Source organism: Ursus arctos, unplaced genomic scaffold (genome assembly GCF_023065955.2).
Source record: "Ursus arctos isolate Adak ecotype North America unplaced genomic scaffold, UrsArc2.0 scaffold_2, whole genome shotgun sequence".
Taxonomy (NCBI): Eukaryota; Metazoa; Chordata; class Mammalia; order Carnivora; family Ursidae; genus Ursus; species Ursus arctos.
The window spans coordinates 97,483,011-97,500,564 of NW_026622874.1; the positions used below are offsets into that span (position 1 = coordinate 97,483,011).

General features: G+C 49.2%; 1 protein-coding gene across 1 annotated transcript; it reads left to right on the plus strand.

Annotated features, from left to right (window-relative positions):
* The first annotated feature begins 327 nt into the window (after nucleotides 1-327).
* Nucleotides 328-11,040, plus strand: LOC113267877 (NXPE family member 3-like). The gene is made up of 4 exons (XM_026516151.4): nucleotides 328-1,118; nucleotides 5,266-5,339; nucleotides 5,446-5,658; nucleotides 7,714-11,040. Exons 1-4 carry the CDS (start codon nucleotides 328-330, stop codon nucleotides 8,244-8,246), a joined length of 1,611 nt encoding a protein of 536 aa, XP_026371936.3. The 3' UTR covers nucleotides 8,247-11,040.
* Nucleotides 11,041-17,554: the final 6,514 nt, after the last annotated feature.

Sequence of the window (17,554 nt, forward strand, 5' to 3'; positions counted from 1 at the left end):
AACTGGGGATGTACTGTATGGTGACTAATATAACAAAATAAATATTATTTTAAAAAAAAGAAAGAAACATCTCAATTTCCTGTTCACCTTTAAGTTCCATGGTCCTGATATCCAACTGCTGTGTAAGGTGTGGGTTCTGTAAATGACACAACCTTGAGAAATATAGCAAAACCCACAGATATATGGTTTTAAGCCTAAGTCGGTGTCTGCATATGTGTGTGGTGGTGGCTCAGACACCAGCTTTGGTTCAGAAGCAGCATGAAGTAGGGCACGTAGGATTCCTGCCTGAGACCCACCAGGTAGAGAACTAAGTTCGGTTAACTGACAATGCCTTCCCAGAACAAAGGTGAAGGGACACAAACCATTGACAGATTCTTCTTTCTCTACCCACAGATCTTATACATCAGAGTTTCCTGGCGTGACAGCACCGTTCCTCTGCCCCCCCAGCCCCACCCAGCCCGTAAGTCTTCTGGCTCTCTCCTCCAGGAGCTCTCGGACCTAACCCATCTTCTGCACTGGCCTCCCACCCCGAGAGATGGGGGGGACCTTTTGGCGTCCACCAGTCCCCAGACCTCCACCTACCACCTGAGGGGAACTTTCAAGGCCAGCTACACCCTGGGAGGCTACCTGGAGGCCATTCTTATCGCCAGAGACCACCAGGGCAGGCCCAAGACCCATGGTGGGGATCTGTTTCGGGCACAGCTCCTGGGTCCCTACCTGAAGGCAGGAGTCCCTGGAGACATCCAGGATCTGGAGAACGGCACCTACCTGTTGTCCTTCCCCCTGCTCTGGGCTGGACAGGCCCAGGTGCAAGTGCGGCTGATCCACTCCAGCGAGGCAGTCGGGGTCCTGCGGGGAATCTGGAGAGACCAGTGGGCCACGGTCGATTTCACGGGCTATTTCCGAGGACCCACAGGATATGAAGAAATCGTGACTTGCAATGTTAACCCCCTGCTGACTGGGGAGGAAGAATCTACCTGTCACTACAGGGATGAAGATTCTGGTGAGCTCTGGTTCTGTGCTCGACCCCCCACCCTGCCCTGCAACTCACTGGTAGGGCATTCAAGTGGACATTATTGGAATGTGACCACACCACACGAGGAGGCCCTGCTGGCATGGTAAGAAACCCAGCATCCTCTGGGATGTCTGCACCCCCACCCCTGAACCCTGATCCCTGTGATTTTTCTGCCTGGGCCGTTACCCTTATTCATCTAGTCCCTTCTATTAAACACAGTTCCTACTGTGCGCCAGGTCTCCTACTAAGTGCTAACAACTTTTATGTAATGGTTGTTATCCCTGCCCTCTACAAGTTTTCAGTGAGGAGACTCATAGCCTTTGCAAACACATGGTGTGATAAGTACTTATGTGCAGTATGCATGGAGTGCTGTGAGGAGAAGGGACCCCCCACCTGGCAGGTCAGGCAGGTGGCAACTTAGCTAAGCTTAAAGGAGAACCATGGACCTCTGGCAAGAGGGAAGTATTCCAGGCCTCACTGCTCTTCTAATGGCCCTAATGGTAAGGAGAAATGTAGTGTAGAAATCACCAGCATATGTGGTCAGGGAGTATGGAGGATGGATGTGACCCCCCTGAGTGAGAGGGGAGCAGAGCCTGCAGCCTGGAAGCTGGGAATGGCTGAGAACTATCCTCAGTCTTGGGGGAGCAAGCTTCCCTGGGGGGACAGAGAATGGGAGTCAGGGAGGGGAGATGCGGCAAATAGCCTGGCTCACCGTGAGCCTACTGTCCCTGAGATCAGAGGCAGCGTGGGGGCAGAGAGATCCCAGGGAGGAGGGAGACATTTTGAGAGACCCCAAGGAGGAGGAGGCATTTTTTAAGGCAGGAGACCTGGGCATCTGGTAGGGGAATGGAGTAGGGGATGGAGGCAAAAACAGGGTCCCAGAAAATGGCTGGGTAGGGGCAGAGCAGGGGTGGGGGGTCACACACTGAGCAGGGGAAGAGAAAAGCCAGAGGTGTTTGCGGGGAGGGCTGGCAGCTGGGATGAATGCTGCTCTGCGGCCCCAAAGAGCACGGAAATTCTCACTTCTCTCTGCCGTGAGGATGGGAGGGGGTGAGCCAAGCTGGAGATGCCCGAGGTGCCAGGGTGCCTGCCGGCCCCACAAGATGCCCATCTCTGGGAGGCTCTTGGTAGCTCGATCTAGGGAATTCCCACTAACACTGACTTCCTAGCATGAGAATTTAGCTCCAGGAAACCGTGGTCTTACCAATTCTTATGCTCCCATTGGTCAGAAAAGGAGAACCACACATCGTTTTTGCATTGGTCCATTAAAAATAACTCTAAGGCTAAATGCAGAAGCTGTCTCAGGACGTTGCTCGGGGTACAGCCCTGAAGTCTCTGGAGTGAGAGTGTGTGGGTTCTGATCCTGGCTCCACCTGCTCCGACTTGCCAGCTCCTATCCGTGTGATTTCTGGGAAGTCACTTAACCTCTCTGTTCTCTCATCCGTAGAGGGCAATAATAATAGTACTTCCCTCATAGACTTGTGGTAAAGAATAAATAAATTAATATGTGTACGTGCTTAGAACAGGGACAGCATAGAGCGGTTCTGCTGGCTCTTACAATCGTGTCCCAAGTGTTTTGCTGCTGTTGAGTGGCCCCTGCTCTGTTGGACATTGTCCAAAGGCCTGGAGATCCTGGGGATGGGAGAGCAGGGCAGAAGTGGCCCCGTCCACGGGAGCCAACAGTGTGCTACTAGAAAACGGGTGTTAAAGAGATAACCACACATGTGGCGAATGTGGACGTGAATTTGCAGCCCCAAGGTCAGGTGTCTGCTTTACATCAACTTTAATCCCGTCTGAGGACCCCTGCAGCTGGGCTAGTTACCACCAAAGGTCCTAGAAAGAAACTGATACCTTGGTCATCTGGGATCCGTCCTTAGTCTTCCGTTCACGTTGGTCACCCCAAAGTGCCCGCTGTCCCAACTTGTGTAATCTTGGGCTCTGCTGGGAGGGCAGGCATCTCCACCTGGGTCCAGAGTCCTTGGAACCATCCTTCACCTGCTTCCTGAAGCTGTCACTCTCAAGGAAGGCCAGACGCAGGCATTTTTCTAGATTGTAGGAATGTTCTCATCCCCTCTCCCCCCAGGAGCAAATTCCCCTCTCCTCCTCAGACACAACCCCTTCAAGCAGTCCGTTCCTTCATTCAAATGCATGCTGAGCACCCTCCAGATGCACGGTCCTGCGGGAGGCACTGGGACTGCGTCAGTGCTTCCCTGCTCCAGTAAAGCTCACTTAAGACAGGAGGGAGGGTCAGAAACAATAAACATGGCATAAAATGTTAGAAGGAGATACGTGCTAGGGGAAATTTAAAATACACGGGAGGTGAGGATTAGGAGTATGGTGGGGACAGATTGCAGTGTTAAATAGGGGGTCAGGGTAGACCTCATTAAGAAGCTGACATCTGAGCAAAGGCTTAAAGGGGATGAGAGAGTTGACCCAGGAGGTACCTGAGAGAAGAGGTTCGAGGCAGAGGAGATGCTGCGGTGTGCCTGGTGTGTCTGAGGAACAGCAAGGAAGTCAAATAGCTGGGATGGCGCGAAGGACAAGGAGGTGGCAGGTGAAGACCAGTGGGGTTGGGGAAGGACATGTCATGACCAGGAAGGGCTCTGTAAGTACATTGATTTTTGCTATAAGTGAAAAGGGAGTCACTGCAGGATTTTGAGCAGAAGACAGGCACTCCTGATCTCATTTTTAAAGGCCCTCTCAGACCATTGTATTGGGAATGGATTGCAGGTTAAGGGAGAATCAGGGAGACTGAAAGGTGGGAGGCCTTTGCTTCGAGTTGCGGTAGTAAAAGTGTCTAAAGTGATTCATTTCTGGGTATGTTCTGAAGGCAGTACCCATAGGATGTCCGGGGAGAACACGGAATGTGCCAAAAAGTGAGAGCTCGCAGATGAGTGTGGAGTCTGGGGACCGCTCACATGGAAGGACAGTTGCCATCAGCTGGAATGACAAAGCGGTGGGTGGGGGGTAGAGAGGGGGAGTTTGGTCATGTGCATTAGACACCAAGTGGAGAGCAGATGGCTAGACTCACAAACCTGGAATTTGGCTGAGAAGACTGGCCTGGAGATCTTGGCTGAGGTGAAACCACAGAGGGAGGGAGTGTGATCCAGAAAGAGGAACAAGGGCTGAGCCCGGAGCTGTGGAGAAGGGGGCTCACACAAGGGGCTGCTAGGAGAGGGGAGGGAGGCGTCCCCAGGATCAGGGAGTGACTGCTGGTCCAGTGATGGTCAGGAGAATCCAACAGGAGTGGGCTCAGTGAGACCAAGAGAAGAGTCAGCACTTCTTGCAAAAGGCTCCAAACTTTTCCCGTATGAATCATGGTTTTGTTGTTGTTGTTGTTTTCAAAAGAGAGAGAGAGAGTGAAGGGGGGGAGGGAGAGAGAGAATCTTAAGCAGGCTCCACCACACTCAGTGCAGAGCCCGACTCGGGGTTCAATCTCATGATCCTGAAATCATGACCTGAGCTGAAATCAAGTGTCGGATGCTTAACCAGTTGAGCCACCCAGGCGCCCCTGAATCATGTTTTTAATTTCCTGTACTTTTGTGATGCTTTGACACCTAGGGGCCTTGTGGACCTAGGGAGGGGGTAGCTAGCACCGAGAGATAGCAAACAACTTGCCTTGAGCTTACCACCCAGTGCTGAGCTCCGCACCACCGCCCTGCCTCCTTTTATCAGGCTCCCACAGTCGGGCCAACACCCCCTACCTGAAATCACCCCAGGGCCAGGAACTGACAATTAGAATCTACCTCTATAGCCCAGAGCCCACTGAAATTATTCAAACGATCCAATCCTAAGCCTCCTCAGCTGCTTACCCTTCCTTGCCTATTCCTTCCTGTGAAAGTCACAACAAAGGTTTTTGCCTCTGTCCTGTGACCCCGTGGGGTGCCCTTGCTCTCAGGAACTCTGGGTAACACCTTATCTTTCTCACGTCCATCATCTCCTGATCTGTTGGCCTCCCCATACCTAAATAAAACCAAAATCCTGAGTACATTTTAAAACAGCTCTGCTTTCTGCACTGATGGAATCCCCAAGGCAAAGAGCCTGATCCCTGGATCCCTGAACTCCAGCTTCCAATCCATCTCCCGCTCCCAGGCCCTCACTCTCTCCCAGGAGCCCTGACACTGAACAGATGCCCTTGACTTTGAGAACTTCCTTTCCTCCAAGAAGCCCCATCTCACCTCAGCCCAGGATTGCTACCCATCACACATTCCCATTAAGGGCTCCCCTCTTGCCGATTGGTTTCTCTTCAGGAATGTGACAGACAAGGTCCTCCCTCAGGGTATTTCTCCAATCTGGGTGGCCAAGGAGAGCAACAAGAGTCTGGGTAAGTGACACTGGGGCTTGCAGAAAAGGCAGCGCTTACTCCATGCCTGTGGCTTTAGACTCTTCTGTACCCATAGATTGCTTTGCTTACAAATAATTATTTACAGTTCTGTCCCCTCAACAACCATGCCACCCTGGGATCCCGGGCCCAAAGCCCTCTGGCTTCTACCACCGAGCTGTGTGGCACTCACTGTCCTGCTCTGGCCGCTCCTTCTCCACTGTTGACAGCATCCTGGGCTGCCTTGCTGGCCACATCGTCCACATGATGGGGGATTCCACGCTTCGGCAGTGGTGGGAGTACCTGTGTGACACCGTGCCCTGTGAGTGGCCGTGAGGGGAGAGGGCAGGGCTCCTAGGAGAAAGAGAGAAGATCCAGGGCTTTGAGCAGGCAGAGAACATTTCAGGAGAAGGACCTAAAGGATACCTGTGGAAGGACCAGATACCTGGGTTTGAGGCAGAAACAGGAATGGGGAACAGGGTGCCCAGATTACACATAATCTCATCAATTAGGTTGATGATGGGAGGCTCTAACAGGAGGGGGGATGTGTTTGAAGAATGATGAGCGCATAACCTTAGCTAGAAGTGAGGATTTGCCAGGGGGCATACTGGAGGAATACAGTTGGAATTTAAGAAAAGTATTGTAGGGAAATCTGGAGTTTATTTTGTGACATTGGGGAGACGCGGAATGTTTTCAGAGTTTTCAGTTTGTTGGATTGATTGGACTGAAAAAGGGAAGTCCAAAGACCAGTTATAAGAGAACTGTAGGTCAGCATGCAGACTGGTGAGAGACTAAATTGGGGTCAGCAGTAAAGGAACTATTATACCGAAGGAACTGACAGCTTGTTGACTGATTGCTTCTAGAGAGAAGGGAGATGACCAGGTAACCAGGGATAACAGGAAATGGACTCAAAATGGGTCACTTGTGCCTGACTGGATGTGGGAGCAAGGGACAGCAGTGGGAGAAGATGGTGTATTTATTTTATATTCTTCATACGGGGTTGAAGAGGTGCGGGGTGGTCTTCTGGAGAGCGTGTGCGTGAGGCTTTTGAACACATGCGATTGGAACTGAAGTGAGATGTCTGAGCTCCAGACAGAGTTTTGTATTTATTCTCCGGAGGATAAAAGTCAAAAGAGGTGAGAGTATCATGCAGGCTGAGTCCCATCTGAGCCTCCAGGTTTTGTGCACAGATTCGACCACATAACGTAACATGGGGTAAGGAGTATGCTTGAACAGGGAGTGGGGGCAACAAGACAGCCAAGGAAAGAAGGAACGTCCGCACCAAGCCGCCTCCCCTACCTGCCCTGCCATCATCCCACAGAAAAGTGTGCAGGGCCCACAGAATGGGTCTGTGCTCTGGTGGAGGAGAACCCCCTCAGGCTCTCCCTTCTCACCTACAAGCATGAGAGCAGCCTTGTTGGGCTTCTTGGCACAAGATGGATGTGGGCTGCCATTTGTTCACAGAAGTTCTAAAAGTACCCACTGCCCCCACCTAGACACTTTGAGATCTGCGGGATGTTGTCTGCCCTCCTGCTGGAGGAATCGAAACCCCTTGCCTCCCAGGAGGGTGAAGGGTAAAGTCCCTTCCTTTGGGGAAAACGAGAGCTCCAGTTCCAACTAATTTGATGTTTAGGCAATCTCAAGTGACCTCCCAGGGTCACTTTGGGACAATTCTGCACATGGCAGGTGGAGTAGGTGACTTTCCTAAGCAAGAGGTGTTTCTAAAGATGAACAGCAGCTCATGACAGAATGTTGGGAAAACCAGATCTTCTGCTAGCTGATTTGACACCTTCCTGTGAAATAGAAAAAGGTACCCCCTGTGCCCACAGAGCCCTGAAGCACAAGGTGGGGCAAGCAGGCAGGGACTTCATGCAAAGAAAGGAGGGGCCTTTTCCTGCAGGTGCATCTAGCTCTCTGTCAGGGCACACAACTGAGTGAACACACCAGATGTCAGAAGCCCCTGGCCACCAGCTGGCCACCATTGCACAAGGACATAAACTGGACAGCCTTGACTCTCTAGCCTGGGGCATGTCTTCATCCAGGGCTGGCCGAAGGGAGCCGATGGACAAATCCGAGTTGAAGTGCTGGGTCAGAAAGGAGACTGCAGAGGGTGACAACATACTGCTAAGAAGGGCAGGGGCATCCAAAGGGACTTCAATGAGACAAGATGCTCCAGGGCGCCAGGGAGGCTCAGGACTGAGAATAGGTCTTGGGACTTGGTAACTGGGAGGTCACCAGCGATATTACAGATTAGGGAGAGCAAAACCAGAGGCTACTTGTGTCCTAAGAGGAAAGTGATGCTAGATCTTTCGTTTTTTTAAATGAGGAAGTACAGTCCTATGTTAACCTCTAAGCCTCCCTCTTGTCCTCCCCACAGCCCTGAAGCCTGTGGATCTGCACGCCACGTATCAGACGGGGCCCCTGATGGCAGTGGAGACCACTCGGGGCATAGTGCTGCACTGGCGGGCCCACAGCTGGCCCCTGCGCTCCCTGCGCACCCCGGTGGCCTCCCTGCACTCTGTGGTCCGGGAGCTGGGAGGCCTGGCCGGGGGCCCCCACACAGCGGTGGTGCTGGGCCTGGGTGCCCACTTCACCACCTTTCCCCCATCTGTCTTTGTGCAACGACTCGCAGGGATCAGGGCAGCGGTGGCTGCACTGCTGGCCCGGGAGCCCCGCACTCTCGTGGTCATCAAGCTGGCCAACACCGGCTACAAGTCCGTGTATGGAAGTGACTGGTTCACCCTGCAGGTGAACCGGCTTCTCCGAGCTGCCTTTGCTGACCTCCGTGTGGCTTTTGTGGATGCCTGGGAAATGACCTCCAGTCTGGCCCTGCCCGACAGGATCCACCCAGGGCGGCTTATCGTCCGCAATGAAGTAAATTTCTTCCTGTCCTTCATTTGCCCCACTTGAGCGCCTCTGCAGGTCCTGAGCTGTGTGGATGGAGAAGCTGATAGGATGATCAAGCTTGGAAGCCCTTCGCTTTGGCTCTCTGTACCTCTTCTCTTACTTTTTTAATGCCCAGGCCGTATCTCAACCAGCAAGAATGGTGGCAGGTGAAGGAAGCCTGGCAGTGGTCCAGCAACATCTATCATATTTGTGCATATAAGGATTGTCATTTTATGTGCTGGGGTCTCCATTTAGAGTGTCAACAAGCCGTGCAAAGATATGAGAGGGATTCTATTTCAGTTCATCAGAGCCACCCTACTGGAGAGCCCGACTATATATATATATATATAGTCTTTAATGGATTGATTAGTAAAACAAAATATTTCTCCTCATTGTAAAAGTAATACATGTTTTTTGTAGAAAATTTGAATAAGTACCGAAAAGTTAACAATGAAAATAAAAATCACCTAGAATCCCATGGTTGGGAGACAATCACTGTTAAAGTACATATATTTTCAACGATTCCTCAATGCGTAAAAAAATCTATCCCTCCTCCTTTTTTTTTTTTTTAATTTACTTGAGATATACATGATGGGTTTATTCTGAGGTTCTAATGGACATTAAAGAGGATATTGGTATGCCCCTTGGTCAGTCCAGGTCCTTCAAGAGGCAAGTGTCAAGACAGGATTAGAAGAGCAAATATGTTTAGAGGAAACACCTTTGAGAGATAATGCGGAGGAAGCCAGGTGAGGCTGGGAGAGCTTGTCAGACTGGATGCAAGGTTGACTTGGAGTAAAGGAGAGAGGGAAGGAGGGTTGGGTGGAAGCATCCTAGACCACAGTGCAGTCTAAGGGAATTTTGGCATCACCAGTGCAAAGTCCTTGAATCAACGTTGACCGTCAGAGGAATCCTGCATGTCCCAGGAAAGCGCCAGCCTCAGTATCCCTGCCATACTCAGCCTCCGGCTGGCAGCAACCCATGGGAAGTGCGGCCTCACTGTGAGAGATATCAGGGGATAGCAGCTCGGGCCCTTGGTCATGTACGAGTCCTGTAGTCCTCCACAAAGGGAACAAACATTTCAAATATATCATAACTCAGGAAATATAGTTGATTTTCTAAAAGAATGGCGAAAGTCAAACTTCAGTCAAACAAGAGATTACCGATATGATCCAGCAATTCCACTTCTGGGTATTTATCTGAAGGAAAGGAAAACACTAACTCAGAAATATACCTGTACCCCCACGTTCACTGACTGCGGCATTATTTACAATAGTCAAGCTACGGAAGCAACCCAAGTGTCCGCCAGCGCATGAATGGATAAAGAAGATGTGGTGTATCTGAGACCCTCAAGGACCCTGGGAACAAGGCACTCCCTGTGGACTCTCACCCTTTTCCTGCACAGCACGAACCAAGCAGCAAAGCCAGACCGCTTCAAAGTGATCCGAGACAGGATGGTCGCCAAAATTGACCTTTCACTGACTTTCCTTGTTAAAACATACCCAGAGCCGGAGACTTAACATGCAAATGAAACGTCCAGTGTATGAAGAAACGTTCTGTCAACTGCACCTGTGCGCCCACGTTCCTGGGGTTCCTGCCCCTGCATGCTTGAGCATCTTTCCTTTTTCCCCCTCAGCCCCTTTAAAAGTTTCCCTGGCTGTTGTTTCGAGAGCCAGTCTGACACCTTAGTCGTGACTGTGTCTCCCTTCAGTGGCAGCTGTTGCCCCAATAAAGCCTTGCCCGTACCTTTAAATGTGGGGTCCAGCCTTGGGGTAGCTGGGTCCGAGGACCCAAGTCTGCTAATGAGTCTGGTAACGTATATACACCGTGGAATATTAATCAGCCATAAGAAAGAAAGAAATCCTGCCATTTGCAACAATATGGTTGGATTCTGAGGTCGTCGTGCTTAGTGAAATACACCAGACACAGAGAGACAAATGCCAAATGATCTTCTTTACATGTGGAAGCTGGAGAAAAACAGCAACAACAAACAAACTCATGGGTAGGGAGAACAGAGCGGTGGTTACCAGAGGTAGGGAGGGGGCACCATGAATGGAGGGGGTCGAAAGGTACGAACTTCCAGCTATAAAATAAATAAGTCCTGGGGATATAATGTATAGCATGGTGACTATAGTTCATAATACTGTATTGTATATATGAAGAATATATGACTCTTAACAAGAGTTCTTCAAGTTCTAACGGCAAGAAGAAACTTTTTAGCTCAGCTGGAGATGGGAGTCAACTAGACTTATCGCAGTGATCGTTTCAAAATAATACAAATATCGAATCATATTGTATACCTGAAGCTAAAACAATGCTATATGTCAATTATATTTCAATTAGAAAAATTAAAAGTAGTGTTTCTCGAGTTAGTCATGTGTTAGACTTTCCCCCAATGACCTATTTCTGTTCTTAGACAAAGAAACATTGTCTAATTTGGCAGTGCTGTTGATAGAAAATAAATTATTTGGAAATTTTGATTATAACAACATATTTAGTGATTTTGCTGAAAGAAAAAGTAAATTTTACAACATAAATATATCATACTTGAAATTCCACATGTCTTTAAAAGTTCTGCAAATATCACCAACCCAAAACAGATCATCCAGCCTCCTGTAATAATAATCAACACAGTCGTATTTGTTTGGCTAACTTTCATTTGTGTAAAAACACGTTTCTCGGGGCGCCTGGGTGGCACAGTGGTTAAGCATCTGCCTTCGGCTCAGGGCGTGATCCCGGCGTTATGGGATCGAGCCCCACATCAGGCTCTTCCGCTATGAGCCTGCTTCTTCCTCTCCCACTCCCCCTGCTTGTGTTCCCTCTCTCGCTGGCTGTCTCTATCTCTGTCGAATAAATAAATAAAATCTTAAAAAAAAAAAAACACGTTTCTCAATTTTGTATTAGGAAGATATACTTCTCAGGGCAGAGAGATATTATTGGGCAGATTTTGATAACTTAAATATTTTGACATAAGGCATGGGGCTGTGGCTGGGCTCTGGCCCCCGTCTCACAACTTATAGGGGCAAACCCACCATCCAAAAGGAAGGTGGCCAGCCCACAGTGAACCTGACCACAGCCCTGCAGGGCGCGCCCCCACTGGCCAGAGGAACCCGAGGCGCCCCATGTGACTGCACCCTCCTCGCTCCCCCTGATCAGGTTCCTGCAGCTGCTCCCATTGGCTGAGCACAAGGGGGTCTCAGCCCATCAACCTGGGAAGAGCAGGTGGGACGAGCACTTAGGCGGGTGTGGGAGGGAGAATGGGCCCCTAGGTCCAACAGGAGGACTTGTGCCCTGCTTTGCTGCAGGAAGCCCAACTGTATGACGCCGCCACCGTAATTTTAGTATCCTCTCTGCCTTTCTTAGAATTGGCTTAGAATTGGCTTTCTTGGGGTGCCCGGGTGGCTTAGTCATTAAGCATCTGCCTTCATCTAGGGCGTGATCCCAGGGTCCTGGGATCGAGCCCCACATTGGGCTCCCTGCTCCACTGGGAGCCTGCTTCTTCCTCTCCCGCTCCCCCTGCTTGTGTTCTCTCTATCACTGGCTGTCTCTCTCTGTCAAATGAATAAATAAAATCTTAAAAAAAAAAAAAAGAATTGGCTTTCTTGAGCAATTCATGAATCAGGCAGCATCCCGTCAGCAAGTAGAGATGCTCCCTCTTCTCCACCTTCAGAAACAACATTCACCAATTGGTACGGAGGAACGTTGCCTTTTGCTTGTACCGGATAATTACTTTTCTCCAGAGACCGCAAGTTAATCAAGTCCCGTGACAGACTGTGTGCTGGGGACAGGACTGCGGGTGGGGTGATTTCAGCTATCGTGCCTGGACTCTGGAGAAGCTCTTCCTCCTGGGGTCCTTGCTGCGCTCGCCACCCCCCTGCACTCATCTCAGATGCAAGCTTCCCCTGTCTCGGTTCTCCTGGGTCTCACCCTCGGCACATGCTTGTGTTGTCCCCATGCGTGTTTGTTAACCACTTCCTCACAGTTATTTACCCTCCAGTGAACGCCCAGGGCCCTGAGGCACCCTGCGTCTGAACTGGGAATACAGTGAAGCCAGGCTTCACGCTGGAAGGCAGACGCGAGGGAGGGACTGTCAGGTGCCAACAGGCCAAGGACCCAGGAGACCCCTGTGAGCTCCAGAAGCTGGCAGAGGCAGGAGGGACCCTCCCCAGAGCCTTCGGGGGGGGGGCACGACCCTGCTGACACCTTGAGTTTAGACCTCTGGCCTCCAGAATGGTGAGAGAATACACTTCTGCTGTTTCAAACCAAAACCACATAAATACCACAGCCGGTGACACGCAGTGACACGAAGTTTTGGGGCTGATGCAAACTGCAGCCCCACCTCAGCTGAGATCCATTTGCCACCTCCCTTGTAAGCACAGCTCAGATGGCTAAAACCATTTTACAATAAAGGAAGGAAAAATGAGGAAGAGGACTTACATGTCAATCATAGTTCATCTTAAGTCAGAATTCTGTGAAATGCGCATAAGCAAATTCATTTCATGGCTTTTTTTCTAAATCTGCTACGTCACCTAATGACCACCCAGAAACCCCCACAGAGGGAAGTGTGCTGGAGCTGATTGTTACATTTTGGGGAATGTTGTGAGCCCTCTTTCAACACGGCCATTATTAAAATTTAAGTGTGTGCACAACACTCTAAATGTACCCCATGCCACTGAACTGTACACTTAAAAATGGTTAGAGTGGTAAATTTTTGTGAGGTACGCATGATCACAATGAAAAAATTATAATCAAGAAAAAATTAAATATAAACTCACAATACATTATATTACAAGAGAAGGAGGCGCGTCCCTCCTCCTCATTTTACCACATATTACTACTACCTGTGCTCTTGAGGTTGCTCGTGCTGCCGTGTCTGAGCGGTGGGAGTGATGGAGAGCACCTGCTGCTGCGCGCTTCCTCCGGACTCAAGTTCAGTGACTTCACACTGGGAGTGGGAGTCGTCTGCTCGGCCACCATCATGAAGAGCCACAGACCCGGTGGCTTAAATAAAAGGACTTTCTCTCAGTTCTGGAGTCCAGGAAGTCCAAGATCAAGGTGCTGGCAAGGTAGGTTGCATTCTGAGGTCAGCCCTGATGAATGGCCTTCGTAGGAAGGGCTGTGGGAGGACAGACGAGGTGGGGGAAGCTAAGCTTCTGGGGCAGTTGGGAAGAAGGACAATCATTTGGGAAAGCACCAAGCTCACAAGGCACACAGACCTGAGCGTTGTCCAAACTCTAGACCTGCCCGGTGGAGGGAACTGGAGTGGGTGAGGTGACCCGTCTGAGCCTTTGTTTCTTCCTTTGTTGGGTGGGAATAAAATTCCTTTACCTCACAGGACTGGCCTGAAAAGGAAAGGTAACAGACAAGACAGGTCCTCAACATCCGTGTCCTTGCCCCAGGGCACTGGTTCTCAAACTTCAACAGCTTGGAGTGGGGCCTGAGACCTTTCACTTTCACAAGGTCCCACTGGCGGCTGGTCCACACTGTGATACGAGGTACGTGTGTGTGTGCTTGTAGTAGGTATATGTTTAACTTCGTAAGGAATGGTGCAAATAATCGCGCCTCTGTACGTTCCCACCAGCAGTGTAGGACATGTCCGGTTGCTCACTTCCCTGCCAACAGTTAATATGGCTGGTCTTTCAATTTGAGCCATTTAACAAATATATGATGTGACCTCACTGTGGTTTTCATCCACATTTCCCTAATGATTAATGCTGTTACACATCTTTTCATGTGGTTGGGAACTGTATGTCTTCTTTGACAAAGTATCTCTTCAAATCTTTAGCTCATGTTTTCAGTTGGGATTTTTTTTTCACAAATTTTGGGGGTTCTTCATATATTTGGGATACAAATCCTTTGTCAGTTATGTGATTTGCCAATATTGTCTCCCAGTCTGTAGTTTCTTTTCATTTTCTTGATACTATCTTTTTTTTTTAAGATTTTATTTATTTATTTGACAGAGACAGCCAGTGAGAGAGAGAAGGCACAAGCAGGGGGAGTGGGAGAGGAAGAAGCAGGCTCCCAGCAGAGCAGGGAGCCCGATGCGGGGCTTGATCCCAGGATCTTGGGATCATGCTCCGAGCCAAAGGCAGACGCTTAACGACTGAGCCACCCAGGTGTCCCTTGATAGTATCTTTTGAAGAACAAATTTCATTTGAGGGGCTCCAATTTGTCAATATTTTCTTCAATGCTTTTGGTGTTGAATCTAAGAAATCTGTGCCTAACCCAAAGTCACAAAGATTTGCTCCTGTTTTTTCTTTTTTTCTTGACTTCCATAATTTTAGGACTTACATTTAAGCTGATGATTCATTTTGGGTTAATTTTCGTAGATAGTGCAAAATATGAAGTGAAGTTCACTTTTTAAATATAAATTTGTAGTTGTTCCAGTACCAATTTTTCAAAACAAATTACAATTTCTCCACTGAATTGCCTTTGCATCTTTGTTAGATATAAATTGACCACATAATTGTGGGTCTCTTTCTGTACTCCGTTCTGTTCTATTGATCTATTTATGTCTTGACACCAATACATTTTGATTACAGTAGCTATACAGTAAGGCTTAAAGTCTGGTAGTGTAAATCCTCCAACTTTGTTCTTCAATTTCATTTTTTAGCCATTCTAGGTACTTTGAATTTCTGTAGGAATTTTAGAATTGGCTTGCCAATTTCTACAAAATAGCCTACTGGGACTTGGTTGAGGTTGTGTTATATCTACATATCAATTTGGGGAGAATTCACTTCTGAGCAGTATTGAATACTGTTCATACATATGTATGAAATCTCCATTCATTAATCTTTAATTTCTCTCAGTAATGTTTTATAGTTTTCGTGTTCAGATCTTGCACATCTGTGGTATTATTTCTAAGTATTTCATATTTTGAAGCTATTATAAGTGGAACTATTTTCATTTGACTTCCATTTTTTGTCATACTTGTCATAGAAAAGCAACTGATTTTCATGTATTGCTCTTGTATCCTGTGACCTTGCTTAAATCACTTATAGCTCTAGTAGCTTTTTTTTGTTGATTCCATTGGATCGTCTACATAAACATTCAAGTCCTGTAAGTAAAGAGTTTTTCTTTCTTTCTTTCCAATCTGGATGCCTTTTGGCTCAATTCTTATACTCACAGGGTTTTAATTTATATGGGTGACTGAGTGATGACACAGAGAGGGTAGTGACACTGAAAGAAGGTTTTTATAACTTACATTTCCTGCAGAGAAGGAAAATGCCATGCCATAGAGGGCCATCTGTGGAAGCACTAGAGGAGGCAGAGGCAAGACCAAGGGGAAGGCACAGACCATAGCCTATAGTGTGTTTTCCCCTGGCAAGACAGGGCAAGGGAGGGGAAACAGCTTAGGATTGGCTCGTTTGACTAATTCTGGTAGGCTTTGGGTTACACGTATTATCTCTAGTTGTCTGGCACCTGGCATAGGACTGACTCAGGGCTGAGGAAATATTGGCTTGGTGGGTGAGAGTTAGATAAAGGAGGTGGTTTAGAATATGGGCCCTAGATTGATTAGTTTCCATAGGAAAGGCATGCTCCTAGAAATGCCCTTTGCTCTAAGAATAGGCTAGCCTTGGGAGTGGCCATCTCTCCCCAGTCAGCAAGGCCACACATGTCAGAGCATCAATAATGCAGAAAAAAAATTTTTTTAAGTTAATAAATTGCCCTGGTTGGATGAATGAATGCCAAAAACATAAATACAGAATCTAAGAAAACACAGAACAGTTTTGTTTCTTTGTCTTGCCTTATTGCATGGGCTAGAATCTCCATCACAATAAATGGAGGTAGTCAGACAGGCATCTTTGCCTTACTGCTGGTCTTGGGGGGAAAGCAGGAGCAGGGTGAAGTACTGTGGAGGAGGTAGGGACTGGGGTAGTGATGGATATAGCTAATGAGGAAGGGAGAACAGAAACTTAGGAGAACTTGGGAGAAGATCTAAGGCAGTATTCTCAAAATGTGGTCCACAGCTCATAGGCCTCATTCTGTCTCTGCTCCTGATCACGTGCTTCTGACCCCTCCCCCTTGGCCACCCTCTGAGCTATAGAGCTGCATTTAGGCTCTGTCCATCTATGAATCACAAAACTCCAGGCCCTTCTCCCAACAGAAGCCCCCTCTGTGAGAGCCACAGCTCAAGGCTGATTACTGGTCCCTCTCATTGGTTCCACCTCCAGAAGATGAGGCCACTTCCTGTGATGAAATCATGCTCTCCCATCACCATCTACTCAGTAAGCCAATGCCAACCTCATCCAGGGAAGGGAGGGAGCAGAGCCTCCTAAAACCTGCCCAGGGAGTCACCAAAGGTCCCAGCCCCACTCTCTCACCCCCACCCACCACCAGTCACAGGCTGGCAGGGCCCTCCATTGGAGACTGTCCAGGGACTGTCACCAGAGTGACTCATTACTTCTGGTCAAGGACAGCTACGGATTAGCCAGGGCTCTCAGAGCTGTGGAAGGAATCACCTTAAGAGCATTATAAAAATACAGCTTCCTGGGGCTCACCCCCTAGAACTCTGCTCTTGGGAGCTGAGGCCCTGAGGTTGTATGGGGCAACAAGGCAGAAGCACCCAAAAGGAATAGAATGCTCTGTGGACTCAGCAAGACTGGAGTTTGAATCCTGGACCTACCATCTGAGAGTCATGTGACCTGGGACAGGGCTTCCCTGAGCCTTGGTCTCCTCATCTGTAGAGTGGACGACAGAAGGCAAATCCAGTCTTGCATCCAGGGGGTCAAGGAGTGGCCTCCAGAAGGCCCGCCCTCATCTCTTAACCCCGGGGAGGGTGTGAGACTGCACAAAAGGGACTGATCAGGGCAGGGAAGGGGACTGGTGGGCCTGGGTCCTGCACAGGACTGCAGGGGAGGGACTGAAGGGGAGCCCCTGCTGGGAGAGGGAAAGACCAGGAGCAAGCTGGGTGTCCCTGGTGCTGGGGCTGGAGGTCGAGGGCATCTGACCACCAGTGGTTCCCTCCTCCTTCTCTCTAGGGGGCTGAAGCTGGGCAGAGACTCATGGCTACCTGTCCTCTTGCCGGAAGAGCTGGAGCTGGTCCTGCTGCCTCCCCTTCATCTGGGAGGACAGACAGCATCCAGGAGATACTCAGCCAATGAAAAGGGGAGCTAGAGAGACAGACACTGACTCCTAAGGAGAGGTAGAGGGATGGCTGTAGCCAGGAATCAAGGTGGGAGGGAGAGGCCACACATGGCCAAGGTCAGAACCATGGCCCTCAGGGTGAAGATAGAGGCTGGGGGCTCTGTCATGGCTCTCTGCACTCTGACCAAAAGGAAGCACTTGTGCAATATAGGAAAAGAAGAAACCAGATTGATAAAGGAAGTGCTGGT